Raw genomic sequence first — 22,451 nt, forward strand, 5'->3', positions numbered from 1 at the left:
TGTGAGCCCTGAGGAGTGGTCATTGAGGAGCTGTATAGGAAAGTGAGGTGCTGTGGAAGCAGAAACTGGCTCTAAGTGGGAAGTAATATAATCAGGTGTGTCAGAAACTGGAGAGGTTGAATTCAATAGGAGGGAAAAGTATGTCAAATCGATATGGCAGCTTAGTGATATTTTCTGACCTCTGTAAAAGTTTTAGTGAATCCAGAAGCTATGTTGAAGTGGGCCAAAGAGGGAGTATAGGCTTTCTGTTTCTGGCATGTCATCACTGCTGAGAACAACAAAAAGTACGGTTCATAGATGAGAAAACATCTATTGAAAAGCCTTGAAGGTCTGTAAGGTAAGGAATTATCAGGCTAAAACCTCCAAGAATGTGAGAACATAGAGAAGTGAAGTAATGAAATCAGTTTTGTCCTGAAAACAATTGAGGAATTTGGGTGTTTGAGGATTTCAACTTCCCAAAAGCCATTCAAAACATAGGGGTAAAAGACACAAGCCCAGAGACCAATTAAAGGTGAACAGTCTAATAGAAGTCCTTTTCCTATTAAACTGGATTTCTTCCCCAAAGGAATAGATCCTCAGTAAAGGAGAACTTAACTTGCTTTCCCGCCCACTCCCCCAGGGACTACAAGAGAATATTTTCTTGGTGGTGCCAAGCAGGACAAGGAGGAAAAAATTGGCCGAGAAGCTGTCATCATGCAGCCCCAAATCACACTGCTGGGGTGACTCAAGACATCTCTAGTCATAAATTTAAAGTGATTCTGGCCTGTTAATATTCCCAGACACTTAGCAAAAGCAAACATAGATCCTTTGTGAAGAAATTCACCTTTGTCCTAGATCTCAAAGAATTTGTTCGAATTATTTTGTAAGGAAAGTGAGCAGCTCACAGAAAATGTTAATAATCAAACAAGGAATTGAATTACCATAAGTGAGAGTTAGCAAAAAGTAACAGACAGCAGAGCCATATGTGGAAATAATTTAGATTTGGGAATGATTAAACACAGACTATGAAGAGGTATACTTACTATGTTTAAAGAAGTAAACGTGTGTGGGAAACAAGAAATTCTAAAGAATGACCATATTTGAAAAACGATTTCATTGAACTTCAGAAAGCAAGAAAAAAATCATGATTGAAATTAGGAACTCAATAAATTGAAGAGATTAACAGCAATTTAGACACAATTAATTAGAGAATTAGTGGATTGGAAGACATTTCAGAAGAAATTACTTATAAGACAATAAATCTTAAAAGTTCTCACAAGAAAAACATTGTAACTGTGTGGTGATGAAAGATGTTAACTAGAATTATCGTGCTGATCATTTCACAATATATACAAGTATCAAATCACTTTGATGTACACCTGAAACTAATATAATGTCATATGTCAATAATATCTCAAATTTTTTAAGAAAAGAAATTATTCAGAAATCAGAACAGAGAGGCAAAGAGGTGGATTATATGAAAGAGGCTAGAAAATGATCTTATAGGCAGGCTTTGCTATTGTTTGATAAGTTTCAAACCAAGATGTATAATAAAGCTTTTGTTCTGACAAAAAAAAGATAAAAGAAAGCAAACAAGAAAGAAACTTGGAATTTAGAATGGTAGACTCAGGTCTGAAGTATACACTTAATCAGAGTTCTAGAAGGAGAGTCGAGAGAGGCAATAGCTGAGAGCTTTTCAGAACTGAGCAGAGACACCGGAGTAGAGCAGCCAGAGAAAAGACACAGATTACTTTCAAAGAAAGGAGAGACACTAGACAGCTAACTGACAGCTGATTCCCAACAACAACAGTGCAGTCAATTGACTATCGAATTATAGCTTTAATGTGCCAATGGAAAAGAACTATCAATCTACAAGTGTATACCTTGCAAAAGTATCTTTCAAGCAAGAGAGTGAAATATAATGAGAGGAACTGCCACCAGTAGAACCCCATTAAAGGAAATTCCAAATTCAGAATAATATTTGTTGCAGATGCCAGAGATTCAGAAAGGAGAACAGAGCAAAGCAAGTGAAAATATATGAATAAATCTAAATAAATATTTAATATTAATTAATAGTAAATAAATAGTAACTTAATTACTTTAGAAAGTAATTAAGTCTTAGAGGGTTAAAGTATATAAATATATAGAATTAAAATATAATACCAACACAAACTGAGAGGGAGCAGTAAATGAACCTAGTATTTAAAGTTTCTTTTGTTGTCAGAAGAGCATTAATTAGTTCCAAATTTTTGTAAGTTTTCATATTGCAGTCTCAGGAATGGATAACCATTTAAAAATAAAATCAGAGGGCATAATCTTGAAATTGAAAGATAAGGAAACTGTGGAATAAAAGAAGGTGAGAAAGAAGGGAAAGAAAAGTGGAAAAGAGGAACTTACAGAACAAAAATAAGGCTATAGAGTTAACCCAAATATTCAAGTAGCTAAACTGAACAAAGATTGTCAGACTGGTCTTAAGAAACATACAACCAGTTAAGTTATTTACTGAGACAGATCAAAAAACATAAGAGAGCAGAAAAGTTGAAAGGAAATGAATGGGAAACGTATATATCCTAAAATAGTACACAACCCAACTCGATCTCCAGATTCAAGGCAATTCCTATGAAAATCTCAGCTGGCTTCTTTACAGAAATTGACAAGTTGACCCTAAAATTCATATGGAAATTCAAGGAGATCAAAACAGCCAAAACAACCTTGAAATAGAAGAACAAAGTTGAAGGACTCATGTATCCCAATTTCAAAACTTACTGCAGCACTGCAGTAATCAAGACAGTGTGGTACTGGTACAAAGGTAGACATATAGATCAATGGGATACAATGGAGAGTGCAGAAATAAACCCTCAAATTTATAGTCAATTGATTTTTTAAATTTATTTTTTAATTGAAGTATAGTTGGTTTACAATATTGTGTTAGTTTCAGGTGTATAGCAAAGTGATTCAGTTTATATATATGTATATATATTTTTCAGATTCTTTTCCATTATACACTATTACAAGATATTGAATATAGTTCCCTGCGCTATACAGTAAATCCTTTGTTGTTTATCTATTTTTTATATAGTGGTGTGTATCTGTTAATCCCATAATCCTAAATTATCCCTCCCCTGCCAACAGTCAACTGGTTTTTGATAACGGTGCCAAGACATTCAGCAGGAAAAGAATAATCTCTTTAACAAATGGTGTCAGAAAAATTGGATGTTCACATGTAAATGAATTGTTGGCCAATTCTCTCTTTTTGTTATCCGTTTTAGTAAAATGTCACTTGGATTTATCACTGGGATTCATGGAATCAACGTAACTACACACTTTGCTGTCTGTGCGTGAAATGAACACAGCTGTGAAGCGACCAATTACCAGCAAACTTTGAACAAAGTGATGTGATTGATTACTGATCATGATGCACATCTGTTATTTACATAGTTGTGTATGGATTGAAGAGCTAGCAGCAAAGTCTGTAACTATGCAATTACAGTTAATATACTGTGGTAATTGAAATTTGAACCATGTTTTTGGGAGATTGGTGTTATTTAATGAACTGAAATTTGTGCATATTGAAACCAAGCAAAATGAGAACTATCTGTATACACACTTTACTTATTAGAGTCTACCTTCAAGTGATATACTGTATAACACTCACATATAGTACCTTGTGATATGCTTCCATTTCTTCCCTCCATCATCTGTGCTATTTTTGTCATACATTTTACTTTTACATATGCTATAAACCCACAAAATGTTGATAATTTTTGCTTTAGGCAGTTGAATATCTCTAAAGAGACTCGAATAAGAAGTCTTTATATGTACCTATATATTTACTATTTCTGGGGCGCTGCAGCCTTTGTGTAGGTGCAGATTTTCATCCTCTATCAGGACTGAAGGACTTCCTTTAACATTTCTTGGAGTTCAGGTCTTCTGGTGATGAGATCTTTCAGCTTTTTTAATATCTGAAAAAGTCTTTATTTGCTTTTGCTTTGAAAGATGTATTTACTGAGGAAAGAAATCTAGGTTGACTTATTTTTCTTGCACCACCTTAAATGTGTTGTCCCACTGTCTTCTGGCTTGTATTTTTTCTGATGAGAAATCTCCTATCCTCAGTATATAATATGTCTTTTTTCTCTGGCTGCTTTTAAACTTTTCTGTATCACTGGTTTTAAGCAATTTGATTATCACATGCCTTGGTGTAGTTTTCTTTATGTTTTTTATGCTTGGAGTTTGTTGATCTTACTAATTTTTGAGTGTCCAATACTTTTGGGTGTCCAGTGCCCAGCATACTACCTGATATGTTGAAGATAAATCAATAAATATTTCCTAAATCAAGAATGATTTTGTAAGGCAAATCAACTATATGAATGCATCTGTTTGGATTTCCAAATAGTTTAAATTGTTAAACCAAAATCACTTTCACCAACAAGTCTTATTACCTTTTTCTGAGGGCTCTTATTTTCACTCCAGCTCCTCCCACCTATTGCCTTGCACAGTAAATTCTAGTAAATCTGAATTATCTTAAGTTTTCTAACCTGTCATGCTGTTTTGTGTTTCTGTGCCTTTGCACATGCCATTTCCTTGGTTTTTACCTCCTTGGTCTGCATGGAGAACTACTATTTATCTTTCAAGACCCACCCTAGAGGTTCAACTTCTGAGGAACTTAAGACTTCCTTGACTCAAACCCCTTCCCCATCTGATTGACCACTTTTTCATCTGAGCCCATCCTTATTTTATAAATATTACCATCACGGCATTTATCACATTTGTGTCCCTGAATGCTTCTAGCATTTAGCCCAATTCCGGGCATGTTGAGGTACTCAGCAATCATTGCTTGAATAAATGGGAGTTGGGGGAAATTTAAGAAAAAGAACAGAGAAATTAGAAGAAAGTCATATAAGGCTGGCTTCAGTTGCTTTTGAATCAAAATTTTATTGAGGTACACAAACATAAAAAATTTGCAAATCTTAAGTGTACAATCCATGATTTTTACATGTAAAAGCATCAATATAACCAGTGCCCAGATCAAGAAATAGAACATTACCCAAACCCCAGAAGCCTGCCTGGTGCCCTCTCTTGGTCACTATCTCCGCTAAGATAACTATTATTCTAACTTCTAACACTAGCAATAAGTTTTGCCTGTATAATGACTTCTATATTACAGGCAAGACTGGATCAAAATTTGATACTTTTATTATACAGGACTACTACTACCAATGGCTAAAACTTGTTGAGTGCTTTCTATTTACCAAACACAGTTATAATTGCTTTACATATATTAACTAATTTATCCTCAAAGCCACACTGTGAAGTAGGTACTATAATTACTCCCCATTTACCAGTAAAGAATCTGGGATACAGAGAAGTTAAGCAATTTGTTCAAAGACCCGTAACAGCTAAGTGGTGGAGCTGGTATTTGAACCCAGATAACAAGTCTCCAGAACTTGTGCAGTGCAATGTACAAACAACATCAAACTCTATATCTCAGCAACATATGATACGTCAATGGTTTGAAACAGCTACTGTTCATCACCTGCTATTGCAAAATGTGAATGTCAGAACACGAGATATAGGGTCTCCCAGGCACTTGTGGTCAGATGCCCTTTATATGTCAGTGCTGCATAGTTGTTGAAAACCAGACCTGCCTGAGTTCAAACCCCAGCTCTGCTACTCCCTAACCGTGGGACCTTAGGCAAGTTACTTAATCTTTTTGTGGCTCAGTTTTCTCATCCAAAAATATAGGTCATAATAGTACTTTATGAAAGTTAAAGGAATCACTCCTGGAACAAGGTATGAGCTCCATTCATTCATTCATCTATTGAACAAATATTTGTTCAGTGCCTACCATGTGCCAGGCACTTTATTTGGTGCTTAGGATATATCAGTGAACAATCAAAGATCCCTGCCCTCTTGGAGCTTATAGTGTAGTGCAGCCTGGAAGGGGGGTGGATGGAGAGAACAGAAGAAAAACAACATAGTATAGTATTTTTGAAAATGATAAGTGCTATGTTTTTAAAAAGTAGAGTAAGGATAAGGAGCAGTGGGAATGCTGGAGAGGTTGAAAGTTGACAAGATTAAATAGAAGGGTAGGGGTAGGCCTCACAGAGAAGCTAAGATTTGAACAAAGACTTGGGGAAGGTAAGGAATTAAGATATGTGGATATCATGTACCTTTCAAAGAGCATTCAAGGAGAGGGAACAGGTAGCTAAGTCCCTTAAGGTAGGAGGGTGCCTGGGTGTTCTAGGAACAGCAAGGCAGCCAGTACTGATGGAGTAGAGTCATCAAGGGACAAGGTGGCAGGAGAGGAGTTCAAAGAGGTATTGTATGGGGAGGGGTGAAAAAGAGGGTACAGGGATTCTCCATGCAAATCCTGTGGGGCCTTGTAGGCTGTTATAAGGATTTTGTTTTTTACTGCAAGTCAAATTGAGAGGTTTTGTAGGCTTTTGAGCAGATTGGTAACATGGTCTGACTTAATAGTTTATAACAGTCTCTCTGGATCTGTGTGGAGAATAGATGGTGGGGGGTTGTGGGTTGAATTGTGTCCCCCCCCAAAAGATACGCTCAAGTCCTTACCCGCCCCTGTACCTATGAATGTGCTCTTGTTAGAAATAGGGTTTTTGCAGATGTAATCAAGTTAAGATGAGGTCATATTGGATTAAAGTGGGCCCTAAATCCAGTAACAAATGTCCTTATAAGAGGAGGGGAATTTGGGCACAGACACCCACAGAGGGAAAATAGCTCTGTGAAGACACACAGTCACATAGGGAGAACACCATGAGAAGACAGAGGCAGAGATTGGAGTGATGTGTCTACAAGCCAGGGAAGGCCACAGATTGCTGGCAACCCCCAGAAGTTAGGAGAGACAGATTGTCCCTCAGAGGCTCCAGAAGGAATCAACCCTGATGACACCTTGATTTCAGACTTCTAGCTTCTAGAACTGTGAGAGAATAAGTGTCTGTTGTTTTAAGCCCCCACCCCTGGTTTGTGATACTTTGATACAGCAGCCCTAGGAAACTAATATAGGGCAAGGGTAGAAGCAGTTAGGAGGCTAGTTTTCATAGTCCAGTCAAGAGATGACAGGGGCCAGGATCAGAGTGGTGATAGTAGAGACAGTGAGAAGCCATCAGATTCTGAATACATTATGAAGGTACAGCCAACAGAATATTCTGATGTACAGGATGTGAAGTGTGAGAAATGTTAGTTATTATTATCTGCATGAATAATTTAAATATTTATCAACATGAGGGCTTCCCTGGTGGTGCAGTGGTTAAGAATCTGCCTGCCAATGCAGGGGGCATGGGTTCGAGCCCTGGTCCAGGAAGATTCCACATGCTGCAGACCAACTAAGCCCGTGCGCCACAACTACTGAGCCTTGCTCTAGAGCCCGCGAGCCACAACTACTGAAGCCCACGCACCACAACTACTGAGCCTGCGCTCTAGAGCCTGCGAGCCACAACTACTGAGCCCACATGCCACAACTACTGAAGCCTGCGTGCCTAGAGCCCGTGCTCCACAACGAGAGAAGCCACCGCAGTGAGAAGCCCATGCACCGCAATGAAGAGTAGCCCCTGCTTGCTGCAACTGGAGAAAGCCGGCACACAGCAACAAAGACCCAACACAGCCAAAAATAAATAAATTTATAGAAAAAATATTTATCAACATGACACATATACCTATAAATGTGTATTTTCTCATTGTCCCAAATATCCCAGGCTTGAGGCTACTCAAGCAGGGATCGTTTGCCAGGGAAATCAAAAAGAAGCTTATTTTGCTGTGTGATCAAAGGGTAAATCACATTACTTGCCTGGGTCTCAATATCCTACTTGGTAAAACAAGAAGCTTGGGTTCCATTGTACGAGCGTATGATTCTATTATTATCAAGTGCCTTGTTGCTTTGGTATTGATAAAGGTCCCAGAGGGTAGTAAACTGTTTTCTGTCTTCCATTTTTGAAAACCTATCTCCAAGTGTGCAGTAGCTTGGAATAACAAAACTCTCTGTCCTCACTGTTGTTTACTCTCTGCCATTTGATACTTGAGTACATGAAGGAGTGACCCACCATATTTAAAAATAGAATATAATTTATTATGCAAGACCAAAGTAACCCTTTGTGCATTTTTTCAGGGATGTGGAAGTGGAGTGGGCTGGCCTGATGGGAGTCTGGGACTCTACCGAAAATAAAGCTTTGGAATTCTAAATCTCAAGACTTTGGACTCCACTTCCCAGAGCACAATTATCACCATCACCTGAGTTGTCACCATCAGTGCGTTTTTGCTTTTCTTTTTGGCTGTGGGAACTTCGTTCCCCAACCTAGGATTGAACCTGGGCCCCCCACAGTGGAAGCGCAGAGTCCTAACCACTGGACCTCTGTGGAATTACCCCCCATCAGTGTGTTTATATTTATATTTTAGGAGGGTTAATGAATGTATAAGACAAGGTAATACTAATACTAACGGTAATAGAAACATTTATATAGGGTTTGCTACGTGTCAGGCATTACTCTAAGGTTTTTTGTTTGCTTGTTTGGGCTGCGTTGGGTCTTCGTTGCTGCGTGCGGGCTTTCTCTAGTTGCGGCGAGCAGGGGCTACTCTTCGTTGCGGTGCGCGGGCTTCTCATTGTGGTGGCTTCTCTCGTTGCGGAGCATGGGCCATAGAGTGCACGGGCTTCAGTAGTTGTGGCACACTGTCTCAGTAGTTGTGGCTCCCGGCTATAGAGCACAGGCTCAGTACTTATAGCGCCCGGGCTTAGTTGCTCCGTAGCATACGGGATGTTCCGGGACCAGGGCTCGAACCCATGTCCCCTGCATTGGCAGGCGGATTCTTAACCACTGCGCCACCAGGGAAGTCCCTACTCTAAGGGTTTTAAAAATATTAACTCACTCAATCCTCACAACATTCCTATGAGTTAGGTTCAATTATTACTCCTATTGTACAAACAGGGAAACTGAGGCACAGAGCAATTAGGAAAGATTCCTTTATTACATTAATAAGGCATCTTACATCAAGCAAAAATAAGTGTAACCCTTTTAAAAGAATTAAAATAGACATGATAAATGCAAGGCAATTTAGAGACTTAATGTCGAGGAAAGTAGTTTTGTCAGAATCCCACAGACTAATTCTGATGGGGTCCATAACAAAATCCATGTTGACATTAGGCCTCTTCCTTCCTCCAATCTTTGTTGACACTGGTTCTCTAAGGAGGAAAAGGAGACTGAGAACCAGGCCTCCAGGCACCTGAATGCAACCTTGCCAGCCACCAAACACCTGTTAGATCCGGTTCCCAAGAAGTTTTGAAGTTTTGAAATGTATCCTGCTCTTGTTTCTAAGTCACTCCCTTGCTAGGTCTTGAAAAATTAGACTGCCGCTTTTTAGATGTGCATAAACCTCCTTTCACCTGAGATTCCAGAGCCAGTGTTTCCTTTCACCTTCATGCTTCCTAGAAAATACCAGCTTTCCTAAAAGTCACTATGATTACTATTTTGGACACTCCAGACCCTCTCTGTTTCAGGCCCTACAATCTTTGTGAGGACCATCTTTAGGTCAAGCCCAGGCTGGGTCCCTGTTAGACTATAGCCAAGGTGTGTTGTCAGTGTGTGTGGCCAATTTGATGATGGAAGAATAATCATTGGGAAACCAGGCTAATCAAAGTCTGAGAAGGTCGCTTATTTATTTAACAAAATAGTAGGAAGGACTGAAATGAAGGACGTGGCTTTGTACCCCCAACCAAATCCTGGAAGTTGTGAGCAACCTTTGAAGCTGGAACAGAGTAGTTTGGGGACTGATCAAAGGAAACCACTTTACACTGCCGGTAGTGTAGGACTAGTTGCCTGCAGTAGGTTTTAAAGTCAAATAGGTGCAAGAGTGGTTTAGAGAAATTCCTGAGTGATGCATGAGGAAACCGTGGGCTACCCGGGGTACAAGCCCAGTCTCCCATAGGGGCACGAGCGGGGGACATGCTCTCCTGACACACGCCCTTAGAAAGTCGATCAGAGGCAGAAATTCTGGCCAGACCATTGTGCGGACGGGCGGGGGGCGGGGTGCAATTCCCATGTTGTCAAGGACCCTGAACCAAGTCCAGGCTACCTTCTGGAGCTAACCGTCCTCCATGTCACGTTACTAAACTGCAGGCCTATGGATTAGCCCTGTGTCACTCCCTCCTCCCCCACAATCGCAGTGTCCAGGTGGATTGTGAGTCACCCAGACCCTCCGTAATAAGCCCACCATGGGTGGGGCTGCCTCGCAGTTTCTCGACCCTTCCCGCCCTGACTCAGCTCTCTTGATCTTCGAGCTCGGCTTTCGTGCAGGCAGAAGCCGCCGCGGCGCCCGCCCCACCGGGCATGCTCAGTGCTCGCGCGGGCTGTGACGATCGCCAGGCAGCGCCCGGCCCGGCGCTCTGGGCAGCGGCGCGCGGGTCCCTTTAAATCGGGCTGGCCGGTTGCCAGGCAACGGCACGGCCCGCGCTGGCCCTGCACTGCAGAGGTTCTGCCCGGGGCCGGTCCGGAGGGGTCGCGTTGGCCAGCGCTGAGCCGAGGGCAGCCGCCCGCCGCTGGTGGTCGTCTTCAGGGAAGAGGGGCCAGGGCCCACCGGACCCCACCCACGCCGCCAGGTATGTCTGCGCCCGGCCCGGCCGGGGCTCCCCAGGCTAGCCCCTCGCCCTCCCTGGGTGACCCGGGCGGAGGCAGCGCGCTCGCCGCCTCGATGCCCACTGCGGGTTTCTTCACCCTTTAGGGTCCCGGCCGGGAACTGGCGGGCGTTTGGGAGGGAAGGGGACAGGGTGTGGGACTCGGGGTGTGGAAGGAGGAGTGGGGTCAGGCCTCGCCCCTGCCCTCTTCCTCACGGCCCGCCAGCAGAGGGTAGGGACTGGAGAGGTGGGAGGTGTCACCTGCGGTGGCGGCCCGGGCAGCACCCTGACCCTAGCCACCTCGTCTCCACTGGAAGCAGCGGTGGCAGGAGTTTAGTTAACCATTTACAGAGAAAACCCCCAAACTATGCCTGCTTAGATGCAGCTTTATAGCAAGAAAGTGACTTCCATGCTAATAAAGTACTTGGCCTTTTGGAATTAAGGCGACTTCGTATCTTTTCTCCTAGAAGGCATTATTCCACACTAATAATAAAGAATTGGGGGTAAGAACCGTGCACAGGGCCCGGTTTTCAATGGTACTTTGCTTCACTCTCAATATCGGCCAAACAATAGAGAAGACAATTTGTCCGCTTGGCTCCTATGTGAGGACCATGAAAGATTAAGGCAAAAACCGGGATCATGTCCCTTTTTAATGATTTTTCAAAATAACTAGACTCTGGGGGAGGGAGGCAATGCCTCGGCTCCAGCCTCTGCTAACGCGGCTCTTGGCCTGCTGCTTACTAACAAGCATGCCGCTGTGGCCACCAGTGGTAGCTCATTTGTTCAATAATTGCTAAAGGCGAGGAGGTACCGTGTTGAATAAGATGCCACCATGATTCTTGTCCCATCTGGTATTTGCATTGCTTGGGGAAGGAAGACTTAGTGATGTGATAGTGGGGAAATTGGGTTGACAAGTTCAAAAGAAAACTTGCTTCAAAGTGTCTGACATCGCATTTGAGGTAAGCTGAACAACATTAAGGCTATCACTTGTAATTTTAAGCTACATCTCATATGAACACAGATTTGGGCATTTTGGTTAATTATATATTAACCAAAATATATAAAATATATTTTATATGTAATATATTTTCTTTTTCAGTTCAATCTGGAGAAGGAGGACAGTGGCATCAGATAGAAGACCTTGGACGTCAGGAATTGTAAGTACCGTTTTGCTGGCTGATAGCTGGTTATGGAGGTTTAGAAGCACAGAGCCTCACCCAGTGTAAATCTTCAATCTTTTAACTAGACCATTAGTCTGCACTGTCACTACACTATCAAAAAAGCCTCGTGAAAATACAAAAGAAAAGTGTCCTGAAGACTTTAGGTAAGCCAAATAAACTTTAAGGGAAAAATAAAAGCCCTTTCCCTAAAATGTCACCCCCCAAAACCTTATAAGCCAAAAGAGAAGTTATAAGTACTTACAGAAACTCAATTAGAATCAAAACACTGTAGGATTTTCAGGAAGAATATTAAGGGTCATTCATTCAACAAATATTTATTGAGGGCCACTATGTGTCAGGCAACAGCAGGGATACAACCATGAATAAGATGCCAGGAGATCACAGCGTATTGGTAAAATGAAACTATGTGTGAAATGCTGCAGAAGCACAAGAAAAACTCAGAGTGCGGAGTCATCCTTGATAATCTTCAAACTGATACCCCAGTTGTAATATTTCTAAGATATTATTGGTGGCTCTGAAAAACACTGGGACATTTGGAAAGTTCATGGTAAAGCAATTGGTGATAAAAAATGCAAATCTCTTCGGATGTAGAAAAGACTACAACTCTTCTGCTTAGGATCAATTTAGCTTTGGAAATTTGCAGACGTCAACAATTTACAGGATTTAGGGCTAATTCTTCCATGAAGATGCAGGTCGAATTAATGTAAGATTCAAGTTTAGGTTCCCTCCTACTTACCTTAATAGTACTTCCTTTTTTTTTTTTCAAACTGACTTTTTCTGAGGTCTGATGACTTCAGGCTGGCAACTTTGAAGCACATATCTTTGGAGAAGGGTTGGGTTGTTTGACTGGTTTATGTTCTGAGGGAGGGTAAGGAAAATCTAAAAAAGAACAAAACCCATGGTGTATAGTATACTTTAAAATTGCTTCCATTTTCATTTTCAATAATTTCTCCTAACTACCTGGAAATAGGTATATTGTCCCTATATTACATCTGAAGAAACTGAGGTTCACAAAACGTAAGTTTTCACATAGTTCTAAAGTGTGGGAGCCAAGATATCTGACTCCTTCAGTCTTTTTTTTTTTTTTACCGTAGTCCACACTTAATTCCTTTCTCAAGAACTTTCTTTTCCTTCCCCACAATTTTGCATGGTAGAACATGTTTACCCACCTTCCTTCAGACAGCTTTGGGCAGTCCTCATTTTTGTATTTAATAGTTTCTGTAAACCAATGATTTTGGAAAGGCTGGGGAATGGAGAAGCTCCCCTAAAGGGAGCAGGTCAGCATCTTCTGGAGCAAGGAGAGGGGATAATGATGGCTGTGTTTTGTGCCTGGGAACAGTGGAAGCAGAAAAATAAGTTGAGAACTACTGCTTTTATGTGAGAACAGATTGGACAATTGAGCAAAGAAGCAAGGCCAGTGACTTTCTTTGAAACAGACGTTTTTTTTCCTGTCTTGGCCAAGCAGTTTTTCTGAGGGTTGAGAGAACCAAACCATCCAAGAATAATGGGAAAACGTTGCCTGGGCTAAGAAGGGCCTTTTGTCTTCCCCTTACTGCCCCATCACAGGTTGGAGATGACCTTTGCTAAACATCACTCCCAATTTACAAAGTTTGGGATGAAGCACTCTTGTGAGGTGGGAAAAAGCCTCTGGAGGTTTCCCAGTCCCTGCCTACCCCTGCTTGGAAGAATAATTGCATTTTGCAGACAGATCAAGATTTATGCAAAAAAGATGGTCCTGAAATTTTGAAATCAAATCTAATGTAAATGAGATAAGGCAAGAAAGAAAAGAGATCTTTGATTTTTATGTCATCAAATTTCCCTAAAGCATGTGGTTTAAAGTATAAATATTTTAGAACATAAATAATTAGATTTCACATATTTGATCACTTATCCATCTTAATATGAGCATATTTCCCAGGGCCCTACACCTTGAAGATGAAAACTGGATGGTTTTGTGGGTTTCTCCTTTCACAATAAACAGTGTATTACTTTCTGGAACTTTTTGAAGACATATATGCATTCACCCAAGATTCTTATGAAACAGTTTACCTAAAGATCCATAATAAGTGATCACTCTTTGCTTAGCTTTCAACAATTACATTATATGATATTACATTATAAATCCATTTTCAGTTTATCAGTGGTTCCCAAATTCTTTAGGTGAGTAGAAACCATTTCCATGAGTCAAGAAATTTCCTTACTCCACCAAAATGCCCTACTAGTTTGCCACTGCAAAAGTAAGTCACCAGAGGATGAATGGTGATGTTTTCAGGGAGACACTAACTAGAACCGTCAGGTGTCCATTATCAGTTCATGTCAGAGACAAATGAACAGATGTAGCCGTATAATGGACAACCATGCCTTAACAGTGCAGTCCCAAGGACTTCTGGGGGATCACTGGCTTAGAGGACCACTAATGTTGTTTTTGTCATATGACTTTATATTGTTTTCCTGTGTTTTCGTTTCTTTAAATTTTTCATTTCTCTTGGACCTCCTTCACCTACCCTTCAGTTCTGCAACATCCAATATAGTGTTGGGTAGGCACTTGTAATAATAAATGACCCACTAAAAAGGCATGCTTATACTTTCAATAATGGCTCTGGTTTGATTTGCCTTATGCTGCGACAAATTACCTAATCAAGTTTATTGAAAGCAAAATGGCTGCCACGCCAGGGTAGAGGAAGGAGTATCATTGTCTTAAAGCATATTTCTTGTCTTTGCCAGAGAATACTAATGTCATACTTGTTCTGCGTAAAAAACAAACAACGCAATCTGTGAAGAGAAAATGAGCCTGGCACCTTTTACCCGCACTCTGGGCTTTGCCATACTCTGTGACTAGATTTGGGAACAAGCCCTTAAAGGATATCTTGCCAATGAAAGAGAAAAAAAAAAAAAGAAAGGAAGGAGGGAAGGGGGAAAGGGAAAGGGGAGGAAAGGAGAGAGAGAAAGAGAGGGAGAGAGAAAGAAAGAAGCAGCTCAGAGACCCCTTGACCCTGCCCTGTGTAAGCTATGGGAGGGAAATTCCAAAAGGCTTTTCAGACCTTTCTCTTTCTGGCCTTTGATATGTGACATGCAAGTCTCCTTACCCTCCCCCCTTCATTTTTCCTCTCTCCTTTTGTGGCCCTTTAAAAATACCTAAGCTCTGAAAATAGTGGGTTGTTTTCTTTCAATTTGTGAAATGAAACCTAACAGAAGAATAAAGAGGAATTTTGGAATAGGCACTGATCTGGGAGACAGGGTCTCAGTTTTACCACTATAGGCTGTGTGGACTTGGACAAGTCACTTAACTTCTCTGAGCCTCAGTTATAAAATAAATGGACTCTTCCCAGTTCTGTGAAAAAGCATGGGCTGTATCAAGAAATTATACAGAGGCCAGGAAAGAAATGTGGTGATGCTGGAAAAAAATATATATATATGTTTTTAGCCAGAGATTTATGGGAGGGTTGGAGATAGAAGTCACTTTTTCAAGGTGCAAAATCATTAATGAAAAGAGCTTTCTATTTTAACCTTTCTCTATACCCAGACCTCTATCTCAGATTTGTCATTATTGCTAGCTTCATGTATAAAGTGGTCTCACCTTGCCCCTCTGCATACCGCTTTCCTGATCAATCTCACCAATGCCTTTCATCCAGAATTAGGTAGGAAGAATAGTAATCTCTCTCCCATTGCTACCTGATTAGAAGCATTTTAAAGCTTTTACAGAGTTGTCTGGTAAAAATTTGACTGCTAAAAAATGTGACTGGGCTTCCCTGGTGGTGCAGTGCTTAAGAATCCGCCTGCCAATGCAGGGGACACGGGTTCGAGCCCTGGTCCGGGATGATCCCACATACCGCAGAGCAACTAAGCCTGTGCACCACAACTACTGAGCCTGCGCTCTAGAGCCCGTGAGCCATAACTACTGAGCCCACGTGCCACAACTACTGAAGCCCGCGTGCCCAGAGCCTGTGCTCCACAGCAAGAGAAGTCACCGCAATGAGAAGCCCGCGCACCACAACGAAGAGTAGCCCCTGCTCACCACAACTAGAGAAAGCCCATGCACAGCAACAAAGACCCAACGCAGCCAAAAATAAATAAAATAAATAAATAAATAAAAATGTGACTGGAAATTAGTATTGCCATCTTTTCTCTTTCCTCTGTTCCTTTCCTTTATGATCCCTGTAATAATTCCCAGCATTTGCATTCATATTTCTAGAGAGGAGAGCAAATGGGATTATGGTCATCTTCCTCTTTAAGGACAGATAGGTCATCGATGCTTCTGGATGGTGACTAACAGAATAATAAAGTCAGAACGGACTATTTCAGGAGAAAGGAGAGGATGCTCCAATGGCAAATACATACCAGGAATTTCAAGTCTTGGCTTACTACTGTGGTCTGATTGACTAAACTTAAAGCTTGGGTTATGGCTTTTGAACCAATCATTTTAACACCTTCACTGCATATTTGTACCTTTTCCTTTCCTCAAAGCCAAATAGTTGTCAGTGGAGATGTATCCTTGGGTATAGAGTGAGTCCCTTCCCTCTTCTTTTGGGGGGAAGGTGTCAGGCATGTAGGTATCGAGTTTATTCTCTCATTGTCTGTAGTAAGAACAATTTGTTAGAATTTAAACTATACTCGTTAAAAAGAAAATTATCAAGAAATAATATATTAAAAAGTGGTTATCTCAGGGCCACAGGATTATGAGGAAGATTTCTTTTGCTTTTTTTCTTGTACGTGTGATTTTCTGTATTTTCCAAAATTCTACAGATAACATGCACTACTATTAGCATCTTTATATAATATGAAATATTACAACTATTAAATATTATAATATATTAATATAATATTACATTTATAATCTTTAATAATATTAAAGAAAATATTAATCAAAAAATAAACACAACTGCCATTTTTTGTTACCAAGATAAAATTACATTTGTGTTCACGGGAAAAATAGATGCAGGCATACTTTGATTTTTCTCGGTGGTAATCTTCCAACTATATTACAGCAAATTAATGTATAAGATGAATAAAGTGACCCCCTCCTTCTTCCCACCCTTTGGCGGTAACTGCAGTTGCCAGTTTGGTGGCTTCAGATGCCAGTGGCCCTTCAGCATGTTGCTTGGGTCCTTCTTTCTCCCTTCTCTCAAAAGTAGTTACTGATCAAACGTTTCTGTGTTTTAGGAAAGCTCTATGTTATGGACTGTCTTTGAATAGGGAAGACTCCTTGAAACAAAATAAGCATCCTCTAATTTTTGTAAATTTAGAAAGTTAGCTGTGATTTAGTATGCTAAGTTTTCACCTAAAAGCTATATTTGGAATCAGTATCTCGAGAAAAACCCATTTGGTGGCATTAATATTTTCAATTGTTGACATTCGGTTCTCATCATGAAATTGCTGTCAAAACGGATAGAATTCTGTACGCTTGGCAGAGTCTTGCCTAAAAGCAAAGCCCAAGGCTGGAATAGCAGGAATTTACAGGTCAAGACAGAAGGGCGTTTGGCAGCGTTAGTCATAAGGAAGTCTGCATGGTATACTTTACCCAAAGCAGCTCACATCGCATTAAGCACTGATGTTTTAGTCACTTTAAAGAATGAATAAACAGTAGTCCAACCGAAAAGAACTAGAAAAAAAAACTAGGCACATTGGAAGCACAGATTTAACTTATCAATATTAACCTATTAATTTAAAATCACTTTTACTGTTTTAAAGCAGTTGTTTTCATGCTGCTTTCTCATAGAATTATTTTCTCTACAATAAATAGCCAAGTGTGTCCATTTATTGGTTCTATTTCATAGGATCAGAGAATTCTAAAGCTGGAAAGGTCTGTAGAACTTAGCTAGTTTAGCCCTTTCCATTTATAAATGAGGGAACTGAGGCCCAAGTCACTCAGTGAGTTAGAGGGAGTGCCAGCCCTCAAATATTTAGGTTCTTTCACCCCTGAGCCAGGATTCTTAGTTCTTTCCACTACCCCGGCTGCCAGTGTAAATATGTGCCTTGATTTAAAATTTTGTTTTTCAGGAATTGGAAGAGGTGCCTGAAGAAATGGATGCTAGAAGAAAACACTGGAAGGAGAATATGTTTGCTCCTTTTTATAGTGCACAGGATATTCTAGATGAGGCTTCTCAGCTTGAATCCTCTTCTGAACAAATGACTTTAGGTAAGGCCAAGAGAATGGAAGGGATTTTTAATTTGTCTAGTAGAAAGTTTCAAGAAGAGAATAAATTTAAAAGGAAAGAAGTTATTTCTCAACCAAATGAAAATGAACAAGAACCAAATTTAAGAGAGAGAAAGATAAACATTTCAAAGAATGAGGCAGACACAAATTCTGCCTCCTGTGGATCATCTAATTTAGACATTGCAGCTGAAGAAAGCTTTAATGGTGCAGAAGAGCCTCTTAGCTGGGGTACAGAGGAATTATCAGCTCCACCACGAAAAGACAAGAAGAAGAAATTCACCGAAGAACTGTCTCCAAAACTTCGCCTGAATCTTTTGAACGAAGAGCTGGAAGCGCTTAACATGCAATGCAGAAAAATAGAAGAGGAATTCGAAAATGCGGAAAAAGAACTTTTGAACTGCAAAAAAGAAGTCTCCTCAAAACCCCTAAATTTTCAAGAAGCAGGGATGGAAACTTCCAAGAAAGACTGGGAACTTCAAGCTTTAAGAAATGACCTCTCTGAAAAAGCAACAAATGTTAAAAACTTAACAGAAGAGCTCCAGCAAGCCAAAGAGGTCATCCACAAGTTGAGCCTTGAGAACAAGGATTTAAAAGAAGCCGTTAGGAAGTTAAAGCAGCAAACTGAGGGTGGAAATGCACTACTAAAGGAAGAAGTGAAACTGTATTATGAATTAGAAATGGAGAAGATACACGGGGAGCTCAGTGCCATCAAGAACGAACTGAGAGTGGAGAAGACCATACGAGCAAGAAACAGCAGAGCCCTGGAGCTGCTCAGAAAACACTTTGCTTCTGTAGCGTCATCAGGTGCCCCTGACAGCTTTATGGGGGATTTTGTTTTTAAATAAAAAAATAAAAAAAGCCTTTCATTAGGCAAATGATTGAGCCAAATCAGTGTTTCTTGTGCTTTCTTTGTGTACAACTTAAAACATGTGTTATGGGATGTGATTTTCATGTTTGGTGAATCAAGATATCTGTGAAAGGTGTAGATGCTAACTTCAAAGCTTCTGCTTTCTCTTTCTAATGAATTTATTGCCAGAGTCCAAATAGAAATGAAGGTTTAGGAATCTCTTTACATATATATATATATATATATATATATATTTGTTACTCAAAGACATGTAGTGATTCACCAAATCATTGATGAATACGGATCAACAGACGTTTTGTGATCTTGTGAGCAGTGTGTCCTTGACACGTGAATATTCTTCCATCTGTGTTCATTCATACTAACAATAAAAATCTCATTTATTTGTGTAAGCATAACATGTGGGTATGGGTCTTAAAGCAGTCTGTTCAGACTCAGTGGGATACTAGAAATATATCTGCTTTCCCTGAGATCTATCCTTAATTAGGCATACATAAATGTCTCCCCCCCAAATGCAGGCTTTTCCACCCTCCTGCTGTTTTCTCCATGCTTTCTCCCTTGACCTGGCCACGGTGCCCATAGACCAGAAGATGGCTTAGAGACACGGCTGTGACCTTGGCTACAGCCCTGATTTTGACAGCAGTAGCTTTTGCCTTTTCTTACGTTGACCAGCAAGGGGCGTTGTTGACACAGGTCTTCCAAAATTCTACCAGGGGAAAATTTATGTTTCCTGCCCAGTTTACGTCATCAGCTGGCCGAGACTTGGGTGAAAGGTGTTGGATGTCATCTAGGTAAGCTGTTAGTGAGGTCGCTTGATTTATACAGGAGTCCAGCCGTGTTAAGAGCCTTTCTTTTTTACTTTAAAAGAACAAACATGTACTGCCTCAGGCCTTTGGTGGAAACTATCGGCCAGTTGATTCTGTGCATTTGTTTGTATCAATCAAGATTTTTTGTAATTGTAGTTCTATTTGCATGGTATTTTTAAGTCCAATGAACCACATGTAATTACAGACTGTGAAGGTGGGATACGATTGTTAAGGGTTCAGGTATTTTCCCTGATGGGAAATCCCCAGCCTGGGAGTCTAGACACTTGGGTTCTAGGACCTGCTTTGTTATTAACTAGCTATTTAACCTTCTAGGCCTGAAAGTCCTCATCTGTAAAATGAAGGAGTAGATCTATCATCCAGATTCTGTTCAGTTCTAACGTTCTGTGACTTCACCACAGTGATTTTAATCACAAGTGTAACTACCTGTGAGGAAGTAAAGCCCCTATGGCATTGGAGACGTTCAGCTCTAATACTTCAGGGGGTCTGCTTAACAGACCTTCTCCTTTCAAAGGAAATATACAAAGGCTCTTGTTTATAGTTTGAACATCTCCAAATACCGTGTCAATAATAAATCAGGAGAGGGAGTAACTGAGGTTATTTCTTCTCCTTTCTCTTGTTTCCTTTTTACTCACTGAGGTCGGGGAAGGCCCTGAATGGAGACAAACTAGGCTGACCTGGAGCTGAGCAGGGCTTGCCTGCCCTGGGACAACTGGACTCAATTCGAAAATAATAATCTTTGGAGCTTTCTGACTTTAGTTCTGATAACTTCCAGGAGCTGGCAGCCCGCTCAGAGAGGAAGGTGACTTTCTGGTTTCTGATGGTCACTGCTTCCCACCCAGGATCTAGGCACAAAAGCAGACTAGGAACTCTTTGCCCTGTTTAACTCTCTTCCTCATCACCCCCTTAAAGATGACCCCTTGGTCCTTGCCCCAGAAAGACCCTCAGCCCCTGAATGCTAGTGTGCAGAGCAGTTTACATGTTTAAAATATTTCACAAATTGTATTAAGCTACTAGGCTCCATCCTCTTAGTACATTTCAATTTTTAAAGAGGAGCTTTTTCTCCAGAATTTCTATTAACCAACCACACATTGAAAGTCTTTGGTGACAACTTGGTTTGCTTTATCTTGCATGAGTGTATGTGTGTGTGTGTGTGCGTGTGTGTGTACACGCTTATGTGTGCTTGGGGGTCGGGGAAGGAGTGTGGTGTTAGGAGGTGCAGAAAAGACAAGTGCATGGCTTAGCTCAGCTCTTGGGTGGGGCGTTTGTATTTCTAGGATAGAACTGAAACACAGTTTCCTGATGAGACAGCCTGGGATGCTGAGTCCTAGCAAGGCTCTCCCTGTGGAAAGGCCCTTTAGACAGCCTAGATCCAGACACTATCCAGGGAGACAATATACAATCAGGAGAGCCAACAGTTTGGAGCTGGGAAGGGATCACATCTTTTTTTTTTTGGGGGGGGTGCCATGTGGCCTGTGGGATCTTAGTTCCCCGACCAGGGATCAAACCCGCGCCCCCTGCACTGGAAGTGCAGAGTCTTAACTACTGGACCTCCAGGGAAGTCTCAGGATCACATCTTTTGATGCTTTAATTTTTAAAAGCAGGGCTTCAACAAGCTGGGAGAAAGCTGAGAAGTTACTTGTCGTCTTCATGGGCAGATGGGAACAGCAGTGGGTTGAACTGGCTTAAAGAACCAGAATCAAGGCAGATACAAATTCTGTCTCATCGTCTCTGTAATCACACTCGTGTGATTGGGGGCATTAGGTGGCCACCAATTTAGATCAGAACATATCATCACTGCACCTTCTAGTCTATTGAAAGGGCGATGTGGAGGTGCTTTTTTTTTTAACAGGCACATCAGGCCACTCATCCCTTTAATCTGTTGGGTAAAATATTTGAAATCAGCAATGCAACTGCACGCCATTCCCTACCAACTCCCAATTCTGTACTTATTCAGAAGCATGGACTCTAGGAATAGCTGCTCCACCTTGAGTTTATAACCCAGTTCTAGAAACATTTGCTGAGCCGTTATTACTGTAGTTAATCACTTCTAAGACACAACTTTAAAAAATATATATATATATATATAGACATCCTTGAATTTGGGACACATCTTTAAATTGATGGCATGCCATAGTATAATTGTCAGTGTTTGTTTTTTTAAATCTCTCTTAGTGGTTCATAAAATAATGGTGTATCTTACAATCAATGGAGTTTTAGATTTGATGAAATGTGGTATGTGCTAGGCTGTGGATATGGGGATAAAAGGATTTATGAATAAGACGGGTCTCTGACCTCAAGGACCTTACTTATACAACTAACTAAAACAATGTGGCAAGGGCTCTACTAGCAGTGCTAATACAAAGTGCTGTGGGAACACAGAGGAGTATCAATTAATTCTGCCTGTGGGGCTGGGAAGGACTTCATAAAGGAGGTGACATTTGAGCTGGGCCTTGAAGGATAAGAAGGATTTTTCCAGGCAAAGCATGGGGGCAGGGGTGGGGGCATTTCTGGAATGTGAATGTGGAAGCTCTATTTGGCTTCAAAGAAAACTCTTAACAGCAATGAATTACAATGCTGGGATGTCACATTCTGCTGACTGCATTTTAAAGTCCTGTGTGGGGTTCTACTCTGACAACTACCTGCATTCCAACCCTTTGCAGATAAACTGGAGAATGAAGTTCTCATGACAGAAACACGAGGTTCCACATAACAAACTGCAGGAAAAAGATTTTGCTGGTGCCACTGTGCCTTTGGCTGCCATCACCTTTGCTTTCGAAACAAAAGACCTAAGAGATTTTGGTCATAGTATTCAGCTAAGTCCACTGTG

The 22,451-nt window shown here is 40.9% G+C and overlaps 1 protein-coding gene across 1 annotated transcript; it reads left to right on the forward strand.

The window, feature by feature from the left end:
- The first annotated feature begins 10,446 nt into the window (after positions 1-10,446).
- On the forward strand, positions 10,447-18,783 carry CCDC160 (coiled-coil domain containing 160). The gene is made up of 3 exons (XM_082864901.1): positions 10,447-10,582; positions 11,697-11,754; positions 17,776-18,783. The coding sequence occupies exon 3, from the start codon at positions 17,800-17,802 to the stop codon at positions 18,775-18,777; it is 978 nt and encodes a 325-aa protein (XP_082721027.1). The 5' UTR covers positions 10,447-10,582; positions 11,697-11,754; positions 17,776-17,799; the 3' UTR covers positions 18,778-18,783.
- The last annotated feature ends 3,668 nt before the right edge of the window (positions 18,784-22,451 follow it).

Source organism: Leucopleurus acutus, assembly GCF_964270905.1.
Source record: "Leucopleurus acutus genome assembly, chromosome: X".
NCBI lineage: Eukaryota > Metazoa > Chordata > Mammalia > Artiodactyla > Delphinidae > Leucopleurus > Leucopleurus acutus.